At 27.9% G+C, this 23891-nt stretch overlaps 1 protein-coding gene across 4 annotated transcripts in view; it reads left to right on the top strand.

Moving 5' to 3' along the window:
- The first annotated feature begins 11353 nt into the window (after positions 1–11353).
- Positions 11354–23891, top strand: part of LOC107452311 (cell adhesion molecule Dscam1) — a 112380-nt gene continuing 99842 nt past the window's right edge. Inside the window, exons 1-2 of one of the 4 annotated variants that reach the window (XM_071178573.2) lie at positions 11354–11606; positions 15057–15353. In XM_071178573.2, the coding sequence (XP_071034674.1) occupies positions 11543–11606; positions 15057–15353 (361 nt within the window). In that variant the 5' untranslated portion in view covers positions 11354–11542. Of the gene's footprint in view, positions 11607–15056; positions 15354–16677; positions 16813–18224; positions 18522–19245; positions 19493–20572; positions 20870–22230; positions 22361–22818; positions 23116–23891 lie in introns of those variants that run through there. The other 3 variants (XM_071178568.2, XM_071178588.2, XM_071178567.2) reach the window with 3 other exon arrangements.

The raw sequence follows: 23891 nt of genomic DNA, 5'->3' as shown, positions 1-23891 counted from the left end.
GTACTGTATTTTTAGAAACATTTTCTCTAAAGTTTTGTTAGGGGTTTCTTGGATACTGATATAGTAGCTGAAAATTTTGTTGGCTTGCAGGTTGCCTTGCTGCAGATCCTGTCTGTAATTTTATCTGATCTGATATTTTCGAAGTCATCTATTTTTATACTTAGGCTAAGAAGAAGTATGATAAGAATATTTAGGGATTACATATCTAGGAGTCTGATATTGCATATTAGAATTTCGCCTAATTGTAGCCTGGTAAAATCTTCATTGTGCCATGAACTTTCTTATTGCTAAAAGGGGATATCAATGTATATATATATATATATATATATATATAAACTAACGCTTTTGCAGGCAGCATAACAGAACAAAATAGTGCTACAAACAATCTGCACACTTATCTGACTGGTTTAATTCAGATAAATGTATGCTTACTAACTACTTCTTTTAAAATTAGCAAAAACTAAAGGAATTTTTCTTATTTATATATATATATATATATATATATATATATATATATATATATATATATATATATATATATATATTGAGATTCAGGAATTAAAATATAGAGCTCTTATAAATAAGTCTTAATAATAAGTCTTATTAATATCAGTTATGCTAAAGAATAAATAATTTGAGCTATGCATTTTTCTTTTATTTGAAATTATTAGATTTGAGTAGGTCTAACGAAACCCAAAGAATTATGTGAAAATAAATCTCAAAAATGCTCTTAAAATTTTTAAATTTAGGAATTTTTAAGTACGAGGCTCAAAATTAAGTTAGAAAAATCTCCTTAACTTTTGATCGAATTTTAGGGAAGTAATTTGTTCTGTGGGGAGAAAACATTAGACAATGCCAACCTTTATATATCAAAAGGTACCTCAAGATTGAATCAAGTTAGCATGTCTTATATACTAGTCAATTGATGTTTAATAATCGTAGTGGTAGTTACGCCCCAATACTCCTCCACCAACATTTTATGAACGGATACCACTAGTTGCTGTATTTGTGAAAGATTAAGGTCACCGGGTTTTGAGCTTTGGCCATGAGAGCTATAATTAAGTTCATGGTTGTGTGTGGTCTCTCCTGTGTTTCTATTAGCAGAAGACTGAGAAGCAACAGCGTGATGAGGACGATGACACAGTCACAATTAACAAGTCAACTATTCAATGTGGACGTGATCCTTTCACGTCCGGAAGTCACCTATGTAGGGAGAGACCATTAGACAATGCCAACCTTCATATATCAAAAGGTACCTCAAAATTGAATCAAATTAGCATGTCTTATATACTAGTCAATTAATGTTTAATAATCGTAGTGGTAGTTATGCCACAGTTCCGACCAATTTCAAAATTAGTTTTAAACTTTGTCTTCAGGTGGCATTATAATAGTTATAAAGCAACGTTTTTAAAATAACCAACATATGCTGCAACTGCTCCGTACTTCTAATAAATCTACTTGATTTTTCAAAGCTATAAAAATAACTTTACGTTGCCAATAGCCCATTGTGCAGCTCTAGTGCGACGGAAATGAACAACAACAACAACTTTAAAATAAATATCTGCGTTCTATCAAAACAACCATTTTATTAAAAATCTTTAGAACAACAATCTTTTTACGTTGCCACTTAAAATTATTAATATACACTTATGATAATATGTTTTTATATACACTTTAAACTAATGACGTTATCAATAATTGCTATCTCTTTTTATAGTTTTACATAACAGCAACATTGTGCTGTATCTGAGAACAAAATTTGCATATGTCGTTCAAAATATTTCAGTTAGAATGATCTGACAACAGTAAAAATTTAGCTTTACAATTTTTCTATTCTATAATATGCTGACAAATTTTGTTGCTAATGGGATACTTGCAAGTAGGTTGCTGATTGGTTGTCTGAAACGTGGCATTCGCTTACACTAGCGACTGTTCTTTCTACTCTATTTTGAGGAAACTAAGCCCAATAAATATCTATTCTTTTAAGGGACACATTCTATATTCTTTCACATAAATTTCAAATCTTCCACTATACATTTCTAACTTATCATCAAGACAGGTAGAACATAAACAAACTAATTATGCATCGTCGAAGTTGCCAAGTACGCAATATATATATATATATATATGTGTGTGTGTGCGGGTGGGTGACCACTTGGATCAGTCTGCGTAGGGACCGAGGGTGTGCGGTATTGGTCCTCGTTAAACTGTGCTACCGTAAAGTGCTCGACTTCGCGCACAGGTCGTCGGGCTACCGAAGCGGGGGTGCCATCCCCTCCGCAGAGGATCAAAATTGTGATGGCATGTCTTCGGATCATCCTCCGGGATGTTTCCCAGACCGTCGCCAATAGCCCATTGTGCAGTTCTAGTGCGACGTAAATTAACAACAACAACAATATATATATATATATATATATATATATATATATATATATATATATATATATATAAGATAAAGTTGAATGATAAGGAATTTAATTAATATGCAATACAGTAAATAAGCGAAGAGATATTTTATAAAAGTATTTAATGAAAAATAATATCAGCGAAATATATGCGTTTGCGAAGCGTTCTATTTACATCTCTGAATGTTGCCACCTTTTTATATGAAAGTTAAACTATTCTCTGCTATAATAAAATTAGACTTATGCGAACCTTACATTCGGCCCCGCTCAATGCTAAATGTAGATATTTACATTGAAGCGTAAACATTAAGGTTCTAGGACAGATTTTGTCTAATAAGTCTTTCAGGCGGGGGTCGATTGCGTCGCAGATCGTAGCGGCTCGATGTGATGTTCGGGTTATTTTCAGAATCCTGGATGTTTTCTACTGGATGTAATTCGGAAACTGATTCTTCCTCTTCTTCCGAGCTCTCTTCTTCCTGGGTGACTGTCGTGTCTCGCATGTGATATGGACGAAGATGTTGTACGTGAACAACTTTCAAAAGATTCTTTCTTTGATCCATAGACTTGATCTCGTAGCATACGGCCCCGACTGGACGAACAATCAGAAACGGTCCTCTATAAATGGGAGAAAGTTTATGAGCTCCTTGTTTAGGCCAGTCGTACAAGACGAGATCTCCTGTCTTAAATGAATGTGACCGACGGTGAAGATCGAATCTGCGCTTATTATCTAGATGCTTTTCGTACACATTATTTGCGGCTTCGGCCCTGGCTAAAGTAAGAAGGTCAAGTTGATCTTCACGTGGCGTGTCATCGATGAAACTTGCAATGTGCAATTCACGTGGAAGGCGTGGTTCATATCCATGAAGCAAATAAAATGGGGATCTTTTAGTTGAATTTTGTCGTGTGGTGTTGATTGCTAGTAAAGCGTTAGGTAATAATTCATCCCATTTTTCTGGATGTCCATCAATTATTTTTCTCAAAGTTGATGCAATGACACCATTGGCGCGTTCAAAAATGCTATTAGCTTGTGGTGAATATGGTGGTGTCATGGACTGTTGTATTCCATACTTTTGTAAAAAGGGCTGTGTGTGGCGCGCTGTGAACGCAGTTCCTCTGTCTGATAAATACATGCTGGGCGGCCCATATCGAAGTATGATGTTGTGATATAGTGCGTCAGTCACTGTATGTGCTGCGAGAGAAGAAGGTGTCACCCTCAGAGAACCCTCAGAAACATGAAACAAGATGTGTTTGAGAAAAATGACAAATCAATATTTTGTTTGTCAGGATGAGTTTTTTGCAAATGCAGCTGCTAACGGTATGATTTCATTACCTCATTAGATAAAACTTTATTACAAAGTAAACACATGGGTAATTGAGAGTTCAACAGTGATTGAACAAATCCCAACTTCAAGCACGTGGCACTGTATTGATGACCCTTCTTTTTGTCAACCGACATTGTTAGTGTAAGCAAAATACAAAAGTTTAAAGAGAATCAACTATTTCTCAAAATTAATAAATAATTTATGATAAAGAACTAATTCGCGCGCGTACCTGGCCAAATTAACTATGAGATCTAATCGAAACTGGGCAAAAAACCGCAAGGAAGCTTAAGTAACACGGGTCCAGTCAAACATTCATACTGAAAGCGTATGCATTTCAATTTCCACCAAATGGCTTGAATAAGTCAGAGGCAAAAACTACTGACTCATGCGCTGAGCTGTGTTGGTTCGAATAGGTGTCTTTTAAGTTCGTTTTATAGCTGGTACAACGGTGTATCGGATAATCCTTATTTATTATATTAATTTAATCTTTTTTCTTTAATATTAATTTTAAATTAATTTTATTTATTAAATAAATCTTAATTCAATAATTTTATTTGTAAGTTTTAAAATTAAATTTGAATGACAAAACATGCTCATCGCCCCCCTACCGCCCAAAACAAGTTCACCGCCCCTCAGCATACTCCCATCACCCCCGTTGAGAACCAATGGTTTACACGATCCAAGCTCAAGGCAAAACAAGTTTCCATCAATTTCAATCAATATTCGCTCGACTTTAACATACCATCTTGCAGGGACTAATATAGCCAGCTGACGTCATAGCTCACGTGTGACTTTACCCCTGATCTTCTTCTTCTTCTTGAAATGCAAGTACCCAATTCCGAAACTAGGTAGAGAAAAATAATCTGTCTTTCTACGTTGTTGTTGTTGTTGTTCATTTACGTCGCACTAGAGCTGCACAATGGGCTATTGGCGACGGTCTGGGAAACATCCCGGAGGATGATCCGAAGACATGCCATCACAATTTGAACCTCTGCGGAGGGGATGGCACCCCCGCTTCGGTAGCCCGACGACCTGCGCGCGAAGTCGAGCACTTTACGGTAGCACAGTTTAACAAGGACCAATACCGCACACCCTCGGTCCCTACGCAGACTGATCCAAGTGGTCACCCACCCGCACACTGACCGCAGCCAGTGATGGTTGACTTCGGTGATCTGCTGGGAACCGTGTCTTAACGATCAGTCCACTGCGGGACCTGTCTTTCTGCGCAAAAGGCAGTTAACAGAATTTTTCTATCGGCTGTTTTTAAGTTGATTTTGTAATTGTTTTTATTTAAATATTTAGTACATTCGGTTAGTTCAGTTTGTTCAAGATCCAAAAGTAGTGCGAAATACGTAAGTTAGTATTGCCAATAATGATCTAAATAAATTTTTTCATTTTCTAATACTCGACAACAGATAGACCAAAAAGTTATAGTTGTCTACTACCATACCTCAAGTCATAGGCTTATTAACTGATTCACTCGTTTACTAAATTCTCTCTTGGTTCTCACGTTCTTAACGTCCTTGATTCTGTCATTATTAGTTAGAGTTGTTATAACTAGGAGGACCCTTAGTCATAGTTACACTAAACTAAGTAATATTTTAAAAGTATACAAATTTTGCTAAAAAAGGGAAATTTGTAAAAGAAAGTCATAATTCGCGTACTCAACGAACTACATGGGGCGTTGTTGTATGAGACGAATACCAGCGATTTCTATGTGAATAGTCATTCAGTTGCTCCGGAGACGTCTTTAATGTAGCGTGTAGCATTGTAACGTTCCTTCCTTATTGTGGTTTATTAAATTTCAAGAAGAAAAATGTTTGATAATTTTTTTTACGCAAAACGAAAACAACATGGTAACTCTTATTATTTAGAGAAGTAACATCCAAAATACAAATACATCCGAAAAATATTTGTTAATTAACAGAAAAAAAAAAAAATTATATATATATATATATATATATATATATATATATATATATATACATATATATATATATATATATATATATATATATATATATATATGTTTTCCGATTTAATATAGATTCGGAAATATATACTATTCTATAACTATTACAGTTTTGCCAGTTCTGAAAAATCATATTTATCAATTGGAATAAAGTAAGAAATATTGACTTCACTTTAATTTTTAATGAATTGGACAAAAAAAAAAAAGGGATTTTACCGTAATACACACATTTGTAACAGTATGTAAGTTATCGGTTGCAAGTTTGTTGACAATAGAAAGGTAAAAATTATTGAGAAATTTCTTCAAATGTTGGGCGCGTTCTGCTTCTGAAAGATTTATCAATGTTTTTTCAAGTTCTTCGGGCTTTTCCTTACGGAAATTTTGCTTCTTATTTGCTACTAAGAAAATGACGTCAGATTTTGTTAATGATTATGATAGAACTAAGTGCCTAATATTTTCAGGCTCCCGCTAGAGGGTGCACTCAAGCGTGGCGAATAATGATTTTTATAGAAACTTAAAATTTTTTGATAAAAATTGTTGTCAAAAAACTTTTTTGCGAAATTAAGTGATATAAACATATAGGCTTATGTATACTTTTTGAAGTAATATGATTCATAAAACTATGGAATGTCAAGCTTAAATAGGCCTTTCTTGTTATATTATTAAATTTAGTATTTCGCATGAATTAGGTTTTAACTCTAATAAGAAGATACATATTTTTTTATGTTTATTTACAAATATTTTTCATATGTGTTTTGGATGTTCCTTTGAGGGGAACTAACTATCGACTACGTCAACCTTCATCTATCAAAGGGTACCTCAAGATAGAATCAAGTTAACATGTCTTATATGCTAGTGATTTGGTATTTAATATTTGTAGTGGTAGTTAGTTATACAACATTACTCCCCTTCCAGAATTTTATCTGTGATAGAATTCGATGAACATACCACTGGTTGATTCATGCTGTTTGTTTATTTATAAGTATATTTTTTCTTCATTTTCTTTTTGTTTATAGCTTTTCCCTATTTTTTCTTCTTTTTTTTATAGCTTTCTTTTTTCTTCTTTTTTATAGCTTTTCGCTATTATTTTTTTTGTTTTGTTTATAGCATTTAATGAGGGGAACTAATTATCGACTGCGTCAACCTTCATCTATCAAAAGGTACCTCTAGATGGAATCAAGTTAACATGTCTTATATACTAGTGATTCGGCATTTAATTTTTATAGTGGTAGTTACGCCACACCTTCTCTATAAAAAAGAGATACCATTTGGTTTTCGCTTGCATAAGAAAGAATATTAAACATCTTGATTTTTTAAAATAAATAAGTCACAATAAGGGAACGTTACAATGCTCTGAATGACTGCTCATATGGAAATCACAGGTATTCGTCTCATGCTATAGTTTGTTGCGATCGCGAATAATACTTGATTTTAATAATTTTACAAGTAGCTTACTAGAATTTTAGATTTATTGCAAGCGATTACTTTAAAATGACTTCTGTGTATTTTATCAGAGGCGTATCTACGGAAAGAAGCCCTATATATTTATATTCTCTTTTTTGTTTTATACAATAAGACATCGAAGCATGTTTGAACTATTTATCCCTTTTGGCAATATTGCAAAAAGATTGCATTGTATTTAAATAAAGATAGATTAACAAATAAATAAAAATTAGCTACCATCATTGGTTAGAAATAAAAAGTCTGTTTTATTATATGGATAGAAAATTCTATTACGTTTTATTCAGATGTCAATAAAAATTCTGACAATTTGCTTAGTTAAACACAATTATATTTTAAAGTTTTACCAATATAATTTGGTAACAAAGATACGCACGCATCAAATATAGATCTGGGTTAAAGAAGAACTTTAGCATAACCGGATGATTACCCAACATTTTTAAAGTTTAAACCGAAGGAAATTGATTTTTTCAAGATAATCATATTTTGCTAACATCAGAACAATAAAATCATCGCGATATAATAAATTCCTTAAAAATCGCAGCGCAAATAATTACGATATGTTATGGCAATTGTAAGGAAAGAAGCTGCACTCTAATGATATATTTTGATTGTTTTTTTACTGCTCAATCAAAAAACCCGATACTATTAATATCATAGAGTTAAATAAGTTTTAAAAACATTATATAATAACAGATAACAGGAAAAAATCTACTCATAATTACATGCAAATTTCTAGACTAAATAGTGACAATAATACATTCTTTAATGAGAAATAAATTAGAGGAAGTTGACGCTTTATTTTAAGAATATCTAGGAATAATTAATTTGCTAACAGTGAAAAAAAGTAAAAAAGTAAAGAAATGGATCAGAATAATTTCTGGTCTATTTGATAAAATTAAACTATGAAAAATCTTCTTCGCATCACAATGAAACAAATTAGAGATAAAGCAAAAAAATTTTACCGATTTGAATTATAAATATTTAGACGTTCAGTGCGGAAAAAAAATTAATTAACGGACCACCCTGATAAATTTCGATCTAATGATCAGATCGTCACGGTCTAGGACTTGTTCCTAATTGTTCAGACTTTAAATATGCTAATTAAAAAGTACAGGTGCGATATTTTAAAATACGAAATAAACACTTAAACGCTCTTTCTCTAAATAAATATGCCTCCTTTTTTCTGATGGATTCGGATTTCTGAACTCCAAAATATACGGGATAGCCGCAATCTGAGAAATTACTCAAGAGTTTTTTCTAGTGAATTGAAAAATTTTTGCATACAATTATAAAGTCCGTTTATAGCTGTGTAAATTGCCTAAATAACTTTTAATAAATATTTATTATTTTATTCAATAATAGTCTGAAAAAAAATTTGAATTTCAAGGTACGTGGTATTTAACATGGAAAAATGCTAACTAACATAATTAATCAAAAAGGTTTTCGAGAAATCAAATTTTAGATATACGACTCATTAAAACTTGATTTCTCAGGAATCCGAACTCCGTATTCGAATTATATGAATTTAGACCACCGTGCATAACAAGTTTTTTTTAAAAATAAAAGCAAATTTTTTAAAACTAATTAAATTTAATTAGTTTTGAAAGTTGTTTTGATGGAAAAAGAGAAATATGAAACATTGTAATATTTGAGGAAAAGAGGGCTTTTTGTATTGTTATGAAAATACATTATAAGAATGAGTATGCTTCATAATTAACCAAGCTCTAATTTTCCTTTACATAAAATGCTTTTTTTTTTATATATATTCTTAAAATGAAGATAAATATTTAATGAAAAAAATTACTGTTATTCTCACTTTAATTGTTGAGGAATTAGACTGCTGTAATCGTTGGTTATAAACTGCATATTATAGCCTTAATATTATTTTGTTACCCTTTTACTTTGATTATAAGAAACAAATATGATGCATAAATAAAGGAGACTTTATGAACCCTTTTAAAAGCATTATAACATTTTTTTTCAAGTAATATAATCTGAAGTAATAAATGTACTGTAAGTCATATACATTATATATAGTAAAAGAAAATTTAAAAAAAATAAAATTATAAAATTTAAAAAAGAGTAATTATTTAATCTAATTTATTTTTTTAAAAAAAGGGAAGAAAATGGCATTCCTAAATAAAAGAAAAGGTATAGGAGAAAATTTAGAAGATTTTGTGCCCGAGATGCCATGGAAGCGTGTTCCATAACTCGACGAACGTTTGATAAATATTAAATAAATGTAATTTAAAAATACAGACATCTTTTTATAAATTAAAAATTCTTTTTTTCCCTTCCAATTTGTAAGTAGAAGGATTATTGAAACTTACATTTAAAATTTTTTTTTAATTTTTAGTTCCAATGAGCTGCACAATCGGTCTTGCCGGTAAGCAGACCCAGTGTGTTCTCCAGAGGTGGTATCCACTCTTTCAGGACCACCACAATGGGTGAGATACCGTTGGTCATGTTAATTTGGACGTCTAGTTTCTGCCACACTAGATGGCAGCACAGAGACTCTATTTGGATGCTTAAGTGCACTAGGAATTTAATTTTGCCGGAAATGTCAAGAGCCAATAAGGCACTCCAGCACTCCAGGGATCTTTTACATGTCGCATAATCATACGACATGGCCGTTGAGGATTTTCTGCATATATTTGTGAGAAAAAAAAGAAAAAAATTATATATGTATATATTATATATATATATATATATATATATATATATATATATATATATATATATATATATATATATATATATATATATATATATATATATATATATAATATATATATATATATAAGTTATATACATAACTTATTGTTTTTCTTAACTTTCTTAGTGTTTTCTTGTATTTATTTATTTATTATATATATATATATATATATATATATATATATATATATATATATATATATATATATATATATATATATATATATATATATATATATATATATATATATATATATATATATATATATATATATATATATATATATATATATATATATATATATATATATATATATTATTATTTTTATTATTATTATTATTATTATTTTGCGATCGAAGTGTATAAGGAGCTGATGCAGGTTACTTGTTAAGCTGGTTTTTCCAACATTCGATTAATGGTGATGATTGAAAGCTCAATTACTTTTTTTATTTTATGTTCTATTTACTGAACATGATTCAGTTTAGTGCACTTGCTTTCGAGTTAGTTGTGAATTTACATAACATAGATGAAGTCTGTCTGTCAGTATGTATGTTTGCTAAAACTCAAGAAAATGGGGAGCAATACAATAGTGCATCACAATCTTCTCCTCTTGCGTTTGCGATTATATCAAGGATATTTAGAAATTATCACTATTTTTCTGCAAAGTAAAAATAAAAAAAAGTAGATACATTGTTACAGATTAAATTTTAATTAATAGCAATTGAATGGCTTTTCCTATTGACGAGAAGTTTTCTTCTACAAATTGTTACAATTTCTTGGATTCACTTAGAATTCATTAAACTCAATGATCAACTTAAATTTTCTTCACGGGCTTCAAATGCAATTTTATTAACTTTCAGCTACAGTTTTCAAGTTTATCTAAGTAAAATAATAAAGTCTCATAGCTATACGACGATATAATAGCCTAGAAGCAAGTCACATGATGATGCATGTTTTCGAGATGAAACATTGGAGAAATGAATAATGTGATAGGAAATAATTTGTAAAACGGGTTGAGTAAGATTTTCGTATATTAAGCTAAAGAAACTGAAAGATAAATGACATTATAGTTCTTTTTTTTTTTCGTTCAACAAAATTGCAGTAAGCAGGCGACTCATATATTATATTTTTTAAATGAACAATTGTTTTTACTCATCATTATTCTATTGACTTCTTTAAGAAAGACAAAAAAAAAACATGCTTTTATTAATTTGTATTTACCTTTAATCAATTTTAAAAAAATAATTTTTAAAAAAATTTAATAGCTTAATAATGTTAGGTAAAAAAAGGCTGAACGTTTTACAATATTAATAATTTATTTCTTAATTCTGACAGATAAAATTACTTTGAATTAAATGTCAGTGGTCACTGATAAAATATTTAGATTCGTATATTCCTTTAGATAGATTTAGAAAATTTAATAATTATAACCTCGATTGTTGAGATTAATTCCGTTGAGTGGCGCTGCTGTCTTAATATATACAAAGTGTCAGTGTTCAGTAAGCGTTCTTATTATCCATTCTACTTTTTTCGGAAACATTCTGATGTGTAAATGAAAAACTACAACCTAATGTTATTTTTTCTTTAACAGTGTCTTAACTGTATTTCTAATCTTGAATTTAATTGATATGAGAAACGTTTAGGCCTGTCTCAGTTAATCACGATGCACTTTGTCCTGTACTTACTAACTATTTATTTACTCTGCATCAAAGGCTTTTTAACAACAAGTGAGTAATTTAATCTAATTTATACACTGCTATAAAAATGTATGGGATAAGATCTGATAATTACCAGTAATTAATCATTACATATACTTAATTTTAATCTAAATTTGTTAATTCAATTCATGCTTTTCTCCACTATTTAAATCGTTGAGTTAAACTTTTGTACTTCTAAACTTTAAAGCAGTTAAACGTATTTTCACTGCGTTCGATTTTTAAGATTATACTAATATTTAAGTTTTTAATCTTTGATTTTACATTTTCAAAGTTTCTTTTATTTCAAATTAATTCCTGCTCAAAATTGAATCAAGCAAGATTTTATGGAAGATAAAAACATAAATTTATTTATGCATATCAGTCATATGAAACTTAGAGACCTTCATATTCAACATTTAATGATAGAATTACATTTAGTAATTATTAAATTGAACTGATTTGAGGTTGATCAGTGTTTTGTTAAAAGAAACTACTTATTTTAAATACGAAATGTTTAACTTATAAATAACAGAAAAAGTATTTAATTATTTTTATTTAAAAATATATTATAAATATAATTTTTCGTTCAAAAAAATTTTCTGAGTCTGGAAAAGAAAAAGTTGTTATAGCTATAGCTCTAAATTTCATCTATACTTTCAAGGTAACTTACAAACTTATATTTCCCAATTCAGGATTAATTAAAAATAAAGTTTCTATTCAAACTATTGAATTCGAAATTATTATATATATATATATATATATATGTATTGAAACGAGATTTTATACAATATAAAAATACTAAACAGTCAACGAAAGTCATTTCATTAGGCACAATTTAATTACCTACAATCTAAAAAAAAATCTTGATAATTCAATTGTTCTTAATTGCAGATTGATATTGCTACTTTGGTTAAACAACATACTCAAAATTTTATTTTTTAATTTTTAAAAAAAATTTAGCAAGAAAAAATGCTTAACGGTGCCTAATAGTTACCAAAGTTCTAACGTCTAAAAAATCACTATTTATTTAATTTTTTAAAGAAAATTAATGAAAAAAAATATTATTTTACAATTTTGTAATCATATTAAATATACACTCGAATAAATATTCCATCTTTTTCTTATCTTTAGAAACTTCAATTTATATGATTGTTATTTCTTAAAATTGTTTTCATGAATCATATCTCTAATCGTTTACAGAAACAGACATAAAAATTTGAAAATCGAATACGTTAGGCTGGATTTCTGTATTAAATAATAATAATTAAGGAAGAGTGTTGTACCCAGAACCGATTTTACCTTTTTGTATTTTAAAAATAATCAAATAACATAAAAATTGTGAGAGAAACACATTTTGCGTTTGTCTATGAATATGATATTTTGAGAAGAATTTTGTCATGCATTTCAGAAAAAAAGTATAGAAAAATCAATCCGAGGAGCAACATGGTGTTGCACTTTGGACCATCATCTATTATGCTTTACATCATTCGATGTTATTCCTTAGATAACACTTATTTTCAGTTCTCTTCTTTTGAACTTGCTAGTTAAAATTTATTTTTCACTTAACCTTTAAAAAACTTTTATCTAAATTGGAAACACAAACAGTTTCACACATTGTTAGTGACTTTAATCCACAGGGAAATGAATTTTCGCTAACAAGATTGTAGCTCATACTTTGAACTGATCTGAGGTACGATACAGTGACTGGTGCAGGGTATAACACGCATACACTTTTTCTGAATTCGTTAGGCCTAACAAAAATAAGTTATTTTATCATAAAGAGGATGACAGTTTGGCATTTATCTATTTCAGTTTTGATTTCAAATGGGCAGACAATGGACAGAGTGCTATTTTTCAATCAAATTTGTTTAAAAAAATCATCCAGAAACTAAAGAATAAAAAATAATTCTCCACCATACAGTGATACACGAAAGTCAGCATACACCTTTTAAAATTAACAGAAACTTATTTATTTCAAATATTTACCTAAGAATTAAATTCAATTTAGCTTAAATTGATTAGAAATAAGGAATTGATGAGCAAAATCAGCAGTTTTTTTATCATTAGACATAAAATAATATAAAATATTGGATAATCAGTCATTTCGCAAGTCACGAAAGTGAACATACAGGAAATTCTACGTTTGAAATTTCCATATTTTAATATTTAGTTGGTCCACCTTTTGAATTTAAAGCAGCTCTCATACGATTAGGCATTGAATAGACCAGTCCTTCGGTTACAGTGCGGGGGATTTTTTGCCATTCTTCAAGCAATGCCTTTTTAAGATCGTCTTTGCTTTTAATTTGCCTTTTTCTCATACTTCTGTCCAGTTCATCCCATAAATTTTCGATAGGATTCAGGTCGGGGCTTTGAGGAGGGGAGTGCAGTTGTCTTGGAGTGTTGTACAACAGCCATTCCTTGACAACACCAGCTGTGTGCTTTGGATCCTGATCTTGTTGGAATATCCAGTCATTTTCTATGCCTAATTTTCTCACTGATTGCTTCAAATTGTTTTTCAATATATTCAAATAGACAAAACGATCCATAGTGGTTTTTATAAAGACTAAATTGCCAACACCTGAAGATGAAAAACAGCCCCAAGCCATCACTGAACCTCCGCCATGTTTTACTGTAGGAATCAGATTCTTCAATTCTAACTCTGTTCCGGGTTGTCGCCAAACTTTTTGCTTACCATCCCAGCCAAAAATGTTAAATTTAGATTCGTCTGTAAAAATAACTTTTTAAGTTATATATAACTTTTAAGTTTTTGTCAAATTATAGTTCCTTATTATTCCTTGCACTGTAGCTCCACTTCTACCAATGATTTGACTTATTTGATTGAGTGAGTTTGCCTCATTTTTCAATTTAATAACCAGTTCTCTGATTTCTAATAACGTTTCAGTTCTTTTAGTTGCCATTTTAGAATTAATGAAATAAATTTCATTCAAAAATCTCCTCTAAAGCTTATGTAAAACAAGGCACAATTCTTACAAATATATTAAGAGAATAAAAAGATGGCCAAATACCTGCAAAAATCTATTTAAATCCCACTGTATGCTCACTTTTGTGAGTTTGAAAAAACTCATATTTTTAACTTAATCTGAAAATGATTATGATAATCTTAAAATGTTTGATGTCTATTAGACACATAATGATTCACATGCATACTGGTAGCTATACGAATGAGAAAAAGAAATTTATTTGCATTTTATTTCAAAAAATGGGAAAATTTGCAAGTGTATGCTGACTTTCGTGTATCACTGTATGTCTAAAAACCTGAAAATGGTCACTAAGACAGCAAGTATTACCTGTTGCTAAAACTATCACTACGTACACTGAATAGAGAACTCTCTCATTTAGTGGTGCAAATAATCACACTGATCTTTTCAATATTGATATAATTTTATTAAAATTTAAATGAAAAACATTTATAATAACTGTTAAGAGAAAGATGTTTTGAATATTACTCGTTTTTTATAGGTAAAGATGGACAACAGATTCCTGTTCTAAATCCAATGTTCGTTCCTCCGAATATTGCTCTCGGTGACAATACAGAGTTATTTTGTAGCATAAAACGTGGAAAACTACCTATTTCTTTTAAATGGCTTCACAATGGCAAAGAAGTTACATCAAAAATTAAGTTCAAAGTTACGAATACCGAAACTAGTTCCCATCTTTCCATTGGAGAAATTCAAGCATCTGATATAGGAAACTATTCCTGTGTTGCTTCAAATGTATTCGGCCAAGATACTGGAATAATTAGTTTGATCATTGAAGGTATTTAATATAGAATAAACATTTTTAGTTTAAATATCACTTTTGTTATTGGTCCATTATTAGACAATGATTTTAAACTGAATAGTTTGTAAGTAAACTGATTGAGCCATTGGAATGAATTTCATTAGTTTCTATCAATGAAATTCATTCCAATGGCTCAATCCGTTTTACATTAATAAAATATCTTATATTTTTTGGATATACGAAAAGCAGTTATTGAAATACACTCCATCATGTTTTAATGTAATAGAAGGTTTAGAAAGTTTAGCTCCCTCACTTTTTTTATTTAAATTATTATAAATATTCGGCATTTTAATTTTGAATGTATTCTTTGTGAATTTTATATTTTCTTAGTACTGAAGATTTTAGATTAGATGAATGATGAAATACACTTCATATGCGGTTGGATGGGAAACAGGCAAGTACTATAGTTTCTATTTTTGTTTAATTTGAAAACAAATGTAATTTGATAAATAAATAGCTTAATTAATTCTTTATACTATAAGAATCTTTATTTAAAGACTACTTAATGAACTAACTATGCGTAATTTTTTTGCACTTTATTTTAATGTTGAGTTCATATTTAAACACTGCTTACTATCCTTTTATAATATTATACTATATAACTAATAAGAGTGTTAAAAAATATTTTCTCAAGATGATGGAACGTTTTAAATGATTTTCGTATAATTATTCCAAATTAGATGGTACTTATGAACTGAATCTAATTTATAATAGATTAAATTAATTATAATTGTACTACAATTAGAAAAATTATTATAAACACGAATTTATGCTAATAAAAATTCCAAAAACCCTTGTGATTATTGAGTTTTTTTCGGTAATATTGAAAGACAATTAATATCATAATAAAGTAATAAAATTTTTAATTACATTGCATATATATGCAAGGCTTTAGTTATAAGTAAAGCCTTAATTATATAATTTCGTATTCATTTTTTAATGCAATATTTATTAATTTTTTGTACTATATTTATTTATTTTCTTGTAAGTCTCTGCATTTTTTTTAGTTTACTAATAAAATTTTATTGAAAAAAAAGTGATTTTTTTTATTTAACACTACCGTTATTAAATCATTAGAAATATTAATTCATTTAATATTTTAAAACACAGTTTTAATGCATTAATATGGTTTGGTAATTTATACTTGTAAAAATATATTAATTTGGTTACAGAAATCAACGTTGTGTGGCGCTGCTGTTCTGTTCATAACATTTATTCTTCTCTGAATATATACTGAGGTGGCTTTTTTTAAAGACTAAGCTACTTCTTTATTATATTTTATTGCATAAATGAAAACAAATCTCATCAGCTTCATGTGCATTGAAAATTAGGAACTGTTTTATGATATTGAAGATGAATATATGTAGCAAGCAAAACTGGAAAAGTAGTTTACTGTATTGTTGCTTTGCTGTGTTGACAGACATTTTCGAGTATGGTGAGTTTATACGCTGTATTGTAATAATAAAATTTCTAAATTAGAGATGAATTAAACATGTTTAAGCATAATTAAAATGCCTTTAAATTTAGAATGCTGCCGTTTCTTTGAATGGGCTGTTGTTTTATTTTGTAATAAAAATGTTAATTTAAACTCTGAATTAAAACTAGCTTATTTAAAATATCATATTCATAACAAATGGTTTAAAACAAATGATATTGTATAAACAACTTTATACATTATTTTTTTTATAAAAACACTGTTATACTTTCAATATAAAAACTGTATTGTTTAAAAATTATTCTACACATTATATTCACGCTGAATTTATACTTCTTTGAGGATTGTTCTAAACACATCACAGTTATGTGGTAGTTAATTATTGTATTATATTTAATTTCGAAATACAAAATAAGCTCTAACCTGTAAGTATTTGAACTATGTAATCATTAATAAACCACATTTTTTATTATTTTAGAATATTTTTGAAATTAAATTTATTAAACTTGAATTTTGAATTATTGACATAGCGTTATAATATTTATAAATTTATTATTTATACAGTAACGCAATGCAAAAATGTTATTTCCATAAACATCATTACATATGCTTAATTTTGCTCATTAATTTGTTAACATTAACGTACTTAGATCATATTAAATCCTTCTGCTTAATGTACGTAATAACAATGTACTATGCAAAACAGTTTTTCCAATGTTGAAAAATATTAATTTTGCTAATTTTATTGTCTATTTAAGTTACTTAGATCATATATAAAACAAACGTATTTTAAAAGAAGGAATGTATATACTTTAATTTTTAAATGAAATGTACGTAATAAAATTGATATTTAGATACTTAATTATAAAAAGCAAAATTCTATTTCAATTATATAAGTCAAATCAACTAAAGAGCGTGAATTTATAGTCTAAAGTAAGTTATCTTATGTTAATAAAATTTCAAGCAATTTTTTAGTTATTTGATATATAATTTTATAAAATTGGATCTAAAAAATTGAGTTTGAAATTTGTTTCTGATGAAATTGAGAGTTGTGAATTAGGAACTGGTATTTAGGACTTGAGAATTAAGAATTTTTAAATCGGTAACGTGTATTTTGAAGATGGAATTTGGGCTGTGTTAATTGTCGGAATATGGGTGTCAGAAAATTAAAGTGCTCCTCCAGTTATAAAAATTCATTAATATAAAATGCTCGTTTCTTTGGTGTTTTAAAAAAAAATTCGTAATATGTATATAACTGTAAAAAAAATTTCATAATTCTATTTCTCGTGAGCAAGAATGAACATCTTCATTAATAATGATAATGATAATAGACTATTATCTAAGCAAGCTAAGACTTATCAAATTGGCTTCTAAATAGTAGATTTTAAATAATTTTTTTCTAATTTTAATAGTGCTATGTGAGGATGAAGCACCAGTTTTGAATCCTATGTTTCTACCACCAAATATCGCAATTGGAGATATGACGGAATTATCATGTACAGCAAAAAGAGGAAGTCTACCCATCAGTTTTTCATGGCTCCACAATCATAAACCGATATCTATTTATCAAAAATTTAAAACTTCAAACAGCGAAATTAGTTCACAGCTCCGTATTGGAAAAATCAGTGCATCTGATATTGGTAACTATACTTGTGAAGCTACAAATGCATATGGAAAAGACAGCACAACCCTAAGTGTCATGATTGAAGGTAAATAAAAATGTTTCCTTTTTTAAATAGGAAACATCTTAATTTCTTTTGAACTACAAATGGCTTAATTTTTGTAAAATTTATTTATGATACGTTTTAGTTTTGGATTAAGTATTAACCAAAGTTATATTTGTAATAAAAAGAAGAATATGTGGTTTGTTTACCATGATCATTTTGAATAGTTAACTATACATCTGGTTTAAAAATTTGTAATATAATAAGTAAGGGTAAACTGACCATCTTAGACGAGATTGCCAACTTCTAACAGCTTGAACGAAATAAGAAACTAAGTCACGTTGTTTGTGCTAGAATAGCATACAACACACGTTGGTTAATTTGTACACAACCTTTTAAAAGTATTTTTTTCTTACATATGACGTTTTGAATTTTTCTGTACTATTATGCACTTTTAATGCTTTGTTTTCTTTTGGTTTTCCATAAATTCTGCACGTTTTTCTATGCTTTCTTATGTATTTGATAGTTTTTCTTGAAGAAATGAAACTTCATGTAATGTTGTATAATGTAATATACTGTATAATTCAAGTATCTATAATTTGTCGGATTTGTCAACAGTTTATAAAATGTCAACTAATCAAAAACTACTCAGTATATCAATTGCATAATATGGAAAACTTTCCGAAAATATTCTTCCTTATTTTTAATTTTAAAAAAAGCGAATGGAATTTATGTCAATTCTTTTCGAAACTCGATAATATGTGGCGCTGCTATCTATTTCAGTAATGTACAGTTAATGGATACCAGTTACTAATTCAGTTGTGTTACTTGTAGTAAATAATAAATATTTGTTTTAAACAATAGTTTTCAATGCTAACCTTTAAGACTAACGTTTAAACAAATTGTTGGATAATATTTATTTTTGTTTCGCCGAAATTCTTTAGGAATTGTATTAAAATATTGACATTTAGTAATGGCGTACCTTCTTCTGAGTCTCTTAGTCATGATTACAAAAGGTGAGTTTATTACTATATTTTTTTAAAAAATCTTTTAATGGTCATAAATGTGATAAATATTTTTTTAAACTTTTTAATAAATTGATTAATTTATACACTGTTGAATTCTGGTAACATATTGAGTCATGTTTACTCATGGAATTATAATGGTTGATTATGAACAATTCGATACAAATTCTTTATGATTTTTTTTTAATTTCTTCAAGTACAATGAATGATAAATGCATTCATTATGAAACAGAATTTTAAAAAAAGTGGTTTAGAAAAACATTTAAACAATTACATTATTTGCTATACGTTTTAACAAGTTTAAACCCAATGTCTTATGACATACATATGATGTATAGGAACTATTTTCCAATTAAACATATTGTCTATTTCTCCACGCGTAAATTGTTACTTTTTAAGTGAAACTTTTTAACTGAAAGCCGTATCTCAGAAATTATAATTAATCAATAAATAACACCTTTTGTTTAATTTTCAAAATGTTGTGATGGCTTAGAATGATCTTGAAAAAGTTTGTTTTTTAATAAATTTTTAAATTTAATTTAGCATAATTGGTATATTACTTAGATTTTAAATTTACATAAATTATTATTGTGTTTTATGCAGTAAAATTACAAACAAAAATAAGTTTTTAAACTAATCACTAAAACTAAATCAATAAAAAGGCAACATTAAATATAATTTCTTACTCTGTAATTTCCAGTAAAACTTCAGTGTTAATTTTAAAGATGGTATTAGTAAATATATGTCTTGGAAAACCCTCTTAACTTAATCAATTTACTCCATCAGTTGTATTAAAAAATTAGAAACAAACCAGAAGATTAAAAAGAATTAACAGTGAAAGCAGTTTTTGTAATGTACAGTAAAAAACCTCTTAATATAAGCATTTTCAAGGAAAAATTACTTAAATCAGTCAATTAAAAAAACTTTAAGAGTTGATACAGCTTTGTTCTTAAAATTTAATAAATCTTAGGTATAATATTTTTCAACATCGCAATAACTGCGGTTGTTTAGTTTATAAATATAAATATTGATGTTTGTAATAAAGATTGTTAATTCGTAAATTTTTTTCAGTGTTTTGCCGCGATGAATTACTTATTTTAAATCCTATTCTGATACCACCTAACTTGGCAATTGGAGATATGGTTGAATTATCTTGTACTGTGAAGAGAGGAACTATGCCATTTTCATTTGTTTGGTTTCACAATAATAAAATTGTTTCGGATCATCAAAAATTCAAAATATCAAACTCTGAAATAAGCTCTCAATTACGAATTGGAAAAATAAGTGCATCGGATATTGGAAACTATACTTGCAAAGCAAAGAATTCTGAAGGAGAAGACAGCAAATTTGTCCAGTTAATTATCGAAGGTGAATTACATAAGTTGGAAATATTTAATAAAGTAAATTTATAAGTTTATCTAAAAATGAATTTATGCCTCTAGTTTAATATTATAGCCTCTAGTTTAATATTATAAAACAATGCATATAATAATTGCCTAGTGAATCTTTTTTTTATAATGATAAATTGAATTATTAGTATTACTATTATTAACTAATTAGTAAGTCTGTAATTGATCACTTCATATATTTGTTCCGTAAATAAAATTTTAATAATCTTGAATTGTAAAATCTACTTATGGACAAAAATATATAAAATATTTCGTGGCTTTAGTTTTTTTTTAAACATCTATAACATCTTTTTATTAAATTTTACCTTTTAACTAATACTTATAACTAATACTTTAATATATTTTTAACTAATACTTTAATATATTTTTCTAACTAGTCTTAGTGCCTTAAATGTTTTATTGAATGAATTTAAGATTATATTTTCCATTGGTATTAATGAATATGATGATGATTACCTGTTTATCTACATGAAGATGATTGTCTTACTTTTTTTTACTATTACACTGATATATTTCGTAGAAACTAACTTCTGGGATATTCTCATCGTATTAATACTTTATTTTCCGGTAAAGTATTTTTTATTCTAATACAAAGTTATTCAAGCAAATTTAGTTGTATTTGAACTACTTTCTGTATTTCTTCTTTTAACTTACTGTATTTCTTGTTTTAACTTACTGTATTTCCAGTTCTAACTTACTGTATTTCTTGTAAATTACATAATTTCAAATTTCTTGTGAATATTTAATTTTTTCCGTAAATTTTGCTTTAATAATAGATTTTATTAACAAAAACTTATAAATTGAGATTTCCTAGGAAAAAATATATTTTGCTGTGATTTAAATGGAAAATATTTTTACTGTAACTAATTTTGAAAAATTATTTTCTATAAATAGTGAGATTAAAAACAAACAAACACCTTTGTACATATGTAGTTTTTATATAGCTTCAAACATGCTGAAAATATACAGGTTTCAGTTAATGATTAATATGTCTAGGTGATTTACGTATCAAATTATTATCAAAATGGTGTTAAAATTAACAACAAATTAATGTAGAATTAGTTTATAATGCGCAACAAATTTTTCAATAGAAGTAAATTAAATAAAATCTATTTTTTCAAGTTATAATATTAATAATTTTTTGTTTCTAATTTAAACGATATGTGGCGCTGCAAATCACTTTTTTAAGGGTACGCTTAGTTTCATATTAATATATATTCTGTTGAATGGCAATGCAGTATTTTTATCTGTAAACATTTTTTCAACATTGATTCAAATAATCATTGTTGAATTTTTTATCTAATTATGTATCATACAATTTTAAAAACATTTTTTATTATTTGTGAAAGTAAAACAGTTTTAATGAATTCATTTTCCTCCGATTTTCAAAGAAAGATCATCATCAAACATTGTTTTGTGCTGTTATGGATGGTAGCTTCATTTGAACTAAGTAAGTAATATTTGTATACTTTTACTACATTCTAAATATTTTATAATGCCTGATAATTAAAACAAATTTTTAGTAACGTTTATGTAATGTATGAAAGAAATATAATTTAATTTTCTACTAACAAAAGAACTGAATATATTTTACATCATAATCATTATCAGAATCACACTCATTGTTTATGAGGTAATATAAATAATTTATTTGGTGCAAAACAATTAAAAATTAAGAGACATCAAATGTCAAAAGACAGATGTCAACCATTTAATTGAATCGATATTGATTAGTTTTTATACTTGCTGATTTCTTACGCGATTTGATCAACCACACACGAACTTAATTAACAATTTTTAAAAAAGATATCACGTTTGCAAATGATTAAATTATAAAAAATATACAAGTATTAAACCAATGCTTAATGGTTTTTAAATGCATACTACAAAGATGTATCTCTTTTACAGTTTCAGCCAAGGAAGAGTCGCCAATTCTGAATCCGATGTTTATTCCCCCAAATTTAGCTCTTGGTGACATGGCTGAGCTAACCTGTTCAATCAAAAAGGGAAGTTTGCCAATAAAATTTGAATGGTTTCACAATCATAATAAAATAATTGAAAATCAAAATCATAGAATATCCAGTTCAAAAATAAGTTCACAATTTCTGATCGAAGAGATTAAAGCAACAGATATTGGTAATTATACTTGCACAGCAAGTAACTTGTATGGGGAAGATAGAAAAACAGGAGCAGTCGTGATCGAAGGTAATTTATATCATTTTTATGTTTTAAAATTTCATAATTTTCTCAGAATATAAAAACTGGAGGATTATTTTGCTGCACAGGACAATAGTAACTACTACAATAATAACTATTAAAATAGTACACGTGTGCTATATTAACTAAGAGTTATTTATTCCAATGTACATAATTCTTAAACAAGTTTTAAGATACAAGTTTTAAGATAAATTAAAAAAAATGCCTTCAAAATAAGTACTTAAGAATACTTATTTTGAAGGCATTTTTTTAAATTTTGAAATGACTAAAGTTTTATCAATGAACAGAATGTTTCAATAATTCTTTTTTGAAGTTTCAAGATTTTGGGCTAATTTTTAAAGGTAGCATAATGAAAAAAAAACAAACAATTTGTTGGTTTTTATAATGCTTATTTTTATACGTACTAATTACATTTTAAATGTTTTTCATCATTATTCATTATAAAACTTTTATCAAAGTAGTTTTTATATATAATGTCAATAGGTTGGATAAAGTTATACGTTTTTCGTTTCCTTGTGAATTAATTTGCATTTTTCCGAAGTAACAAAATAGGAAAATGTTCAAAGTGTTCTATTGATGACAGTAATCAATATAATCTTATTTTAGATAATTTTATGCATCATTTCGTAGTACAATAATTTCAAATAATGATATTGAAATCTTTAATATTCTCAAAAAGAGGGAAATGTTAGAGGGATTTTAAGAAGTTGTATTTTTTGTGTGTGTTTCCTTTTTATAATACACTGTTTTGAAATAATGAAAAT

Source organism: Parasteatoda tepidariorum, chromosome 6 (genome assembly GCF_982258835.1).
Source record: "Parasteatoda tepidariorum strain Cologne lab strain chromosome 6, Ptep-v5.0, whole genome shotgun sequence".
Taxonomy (NCBI): domain Eukaryota; kingdom Metazoa; phylum Arthropoda; class Arachnida; order Araneae; family Theridiidae; genus Parasteatoda; species Parasteatoda tepidariorum.
The sequence above is the reverse complement of the archived record's forward strand: the minus strand, read 5'-3'. Positions and strand labels throughout refer to the sequence as shown.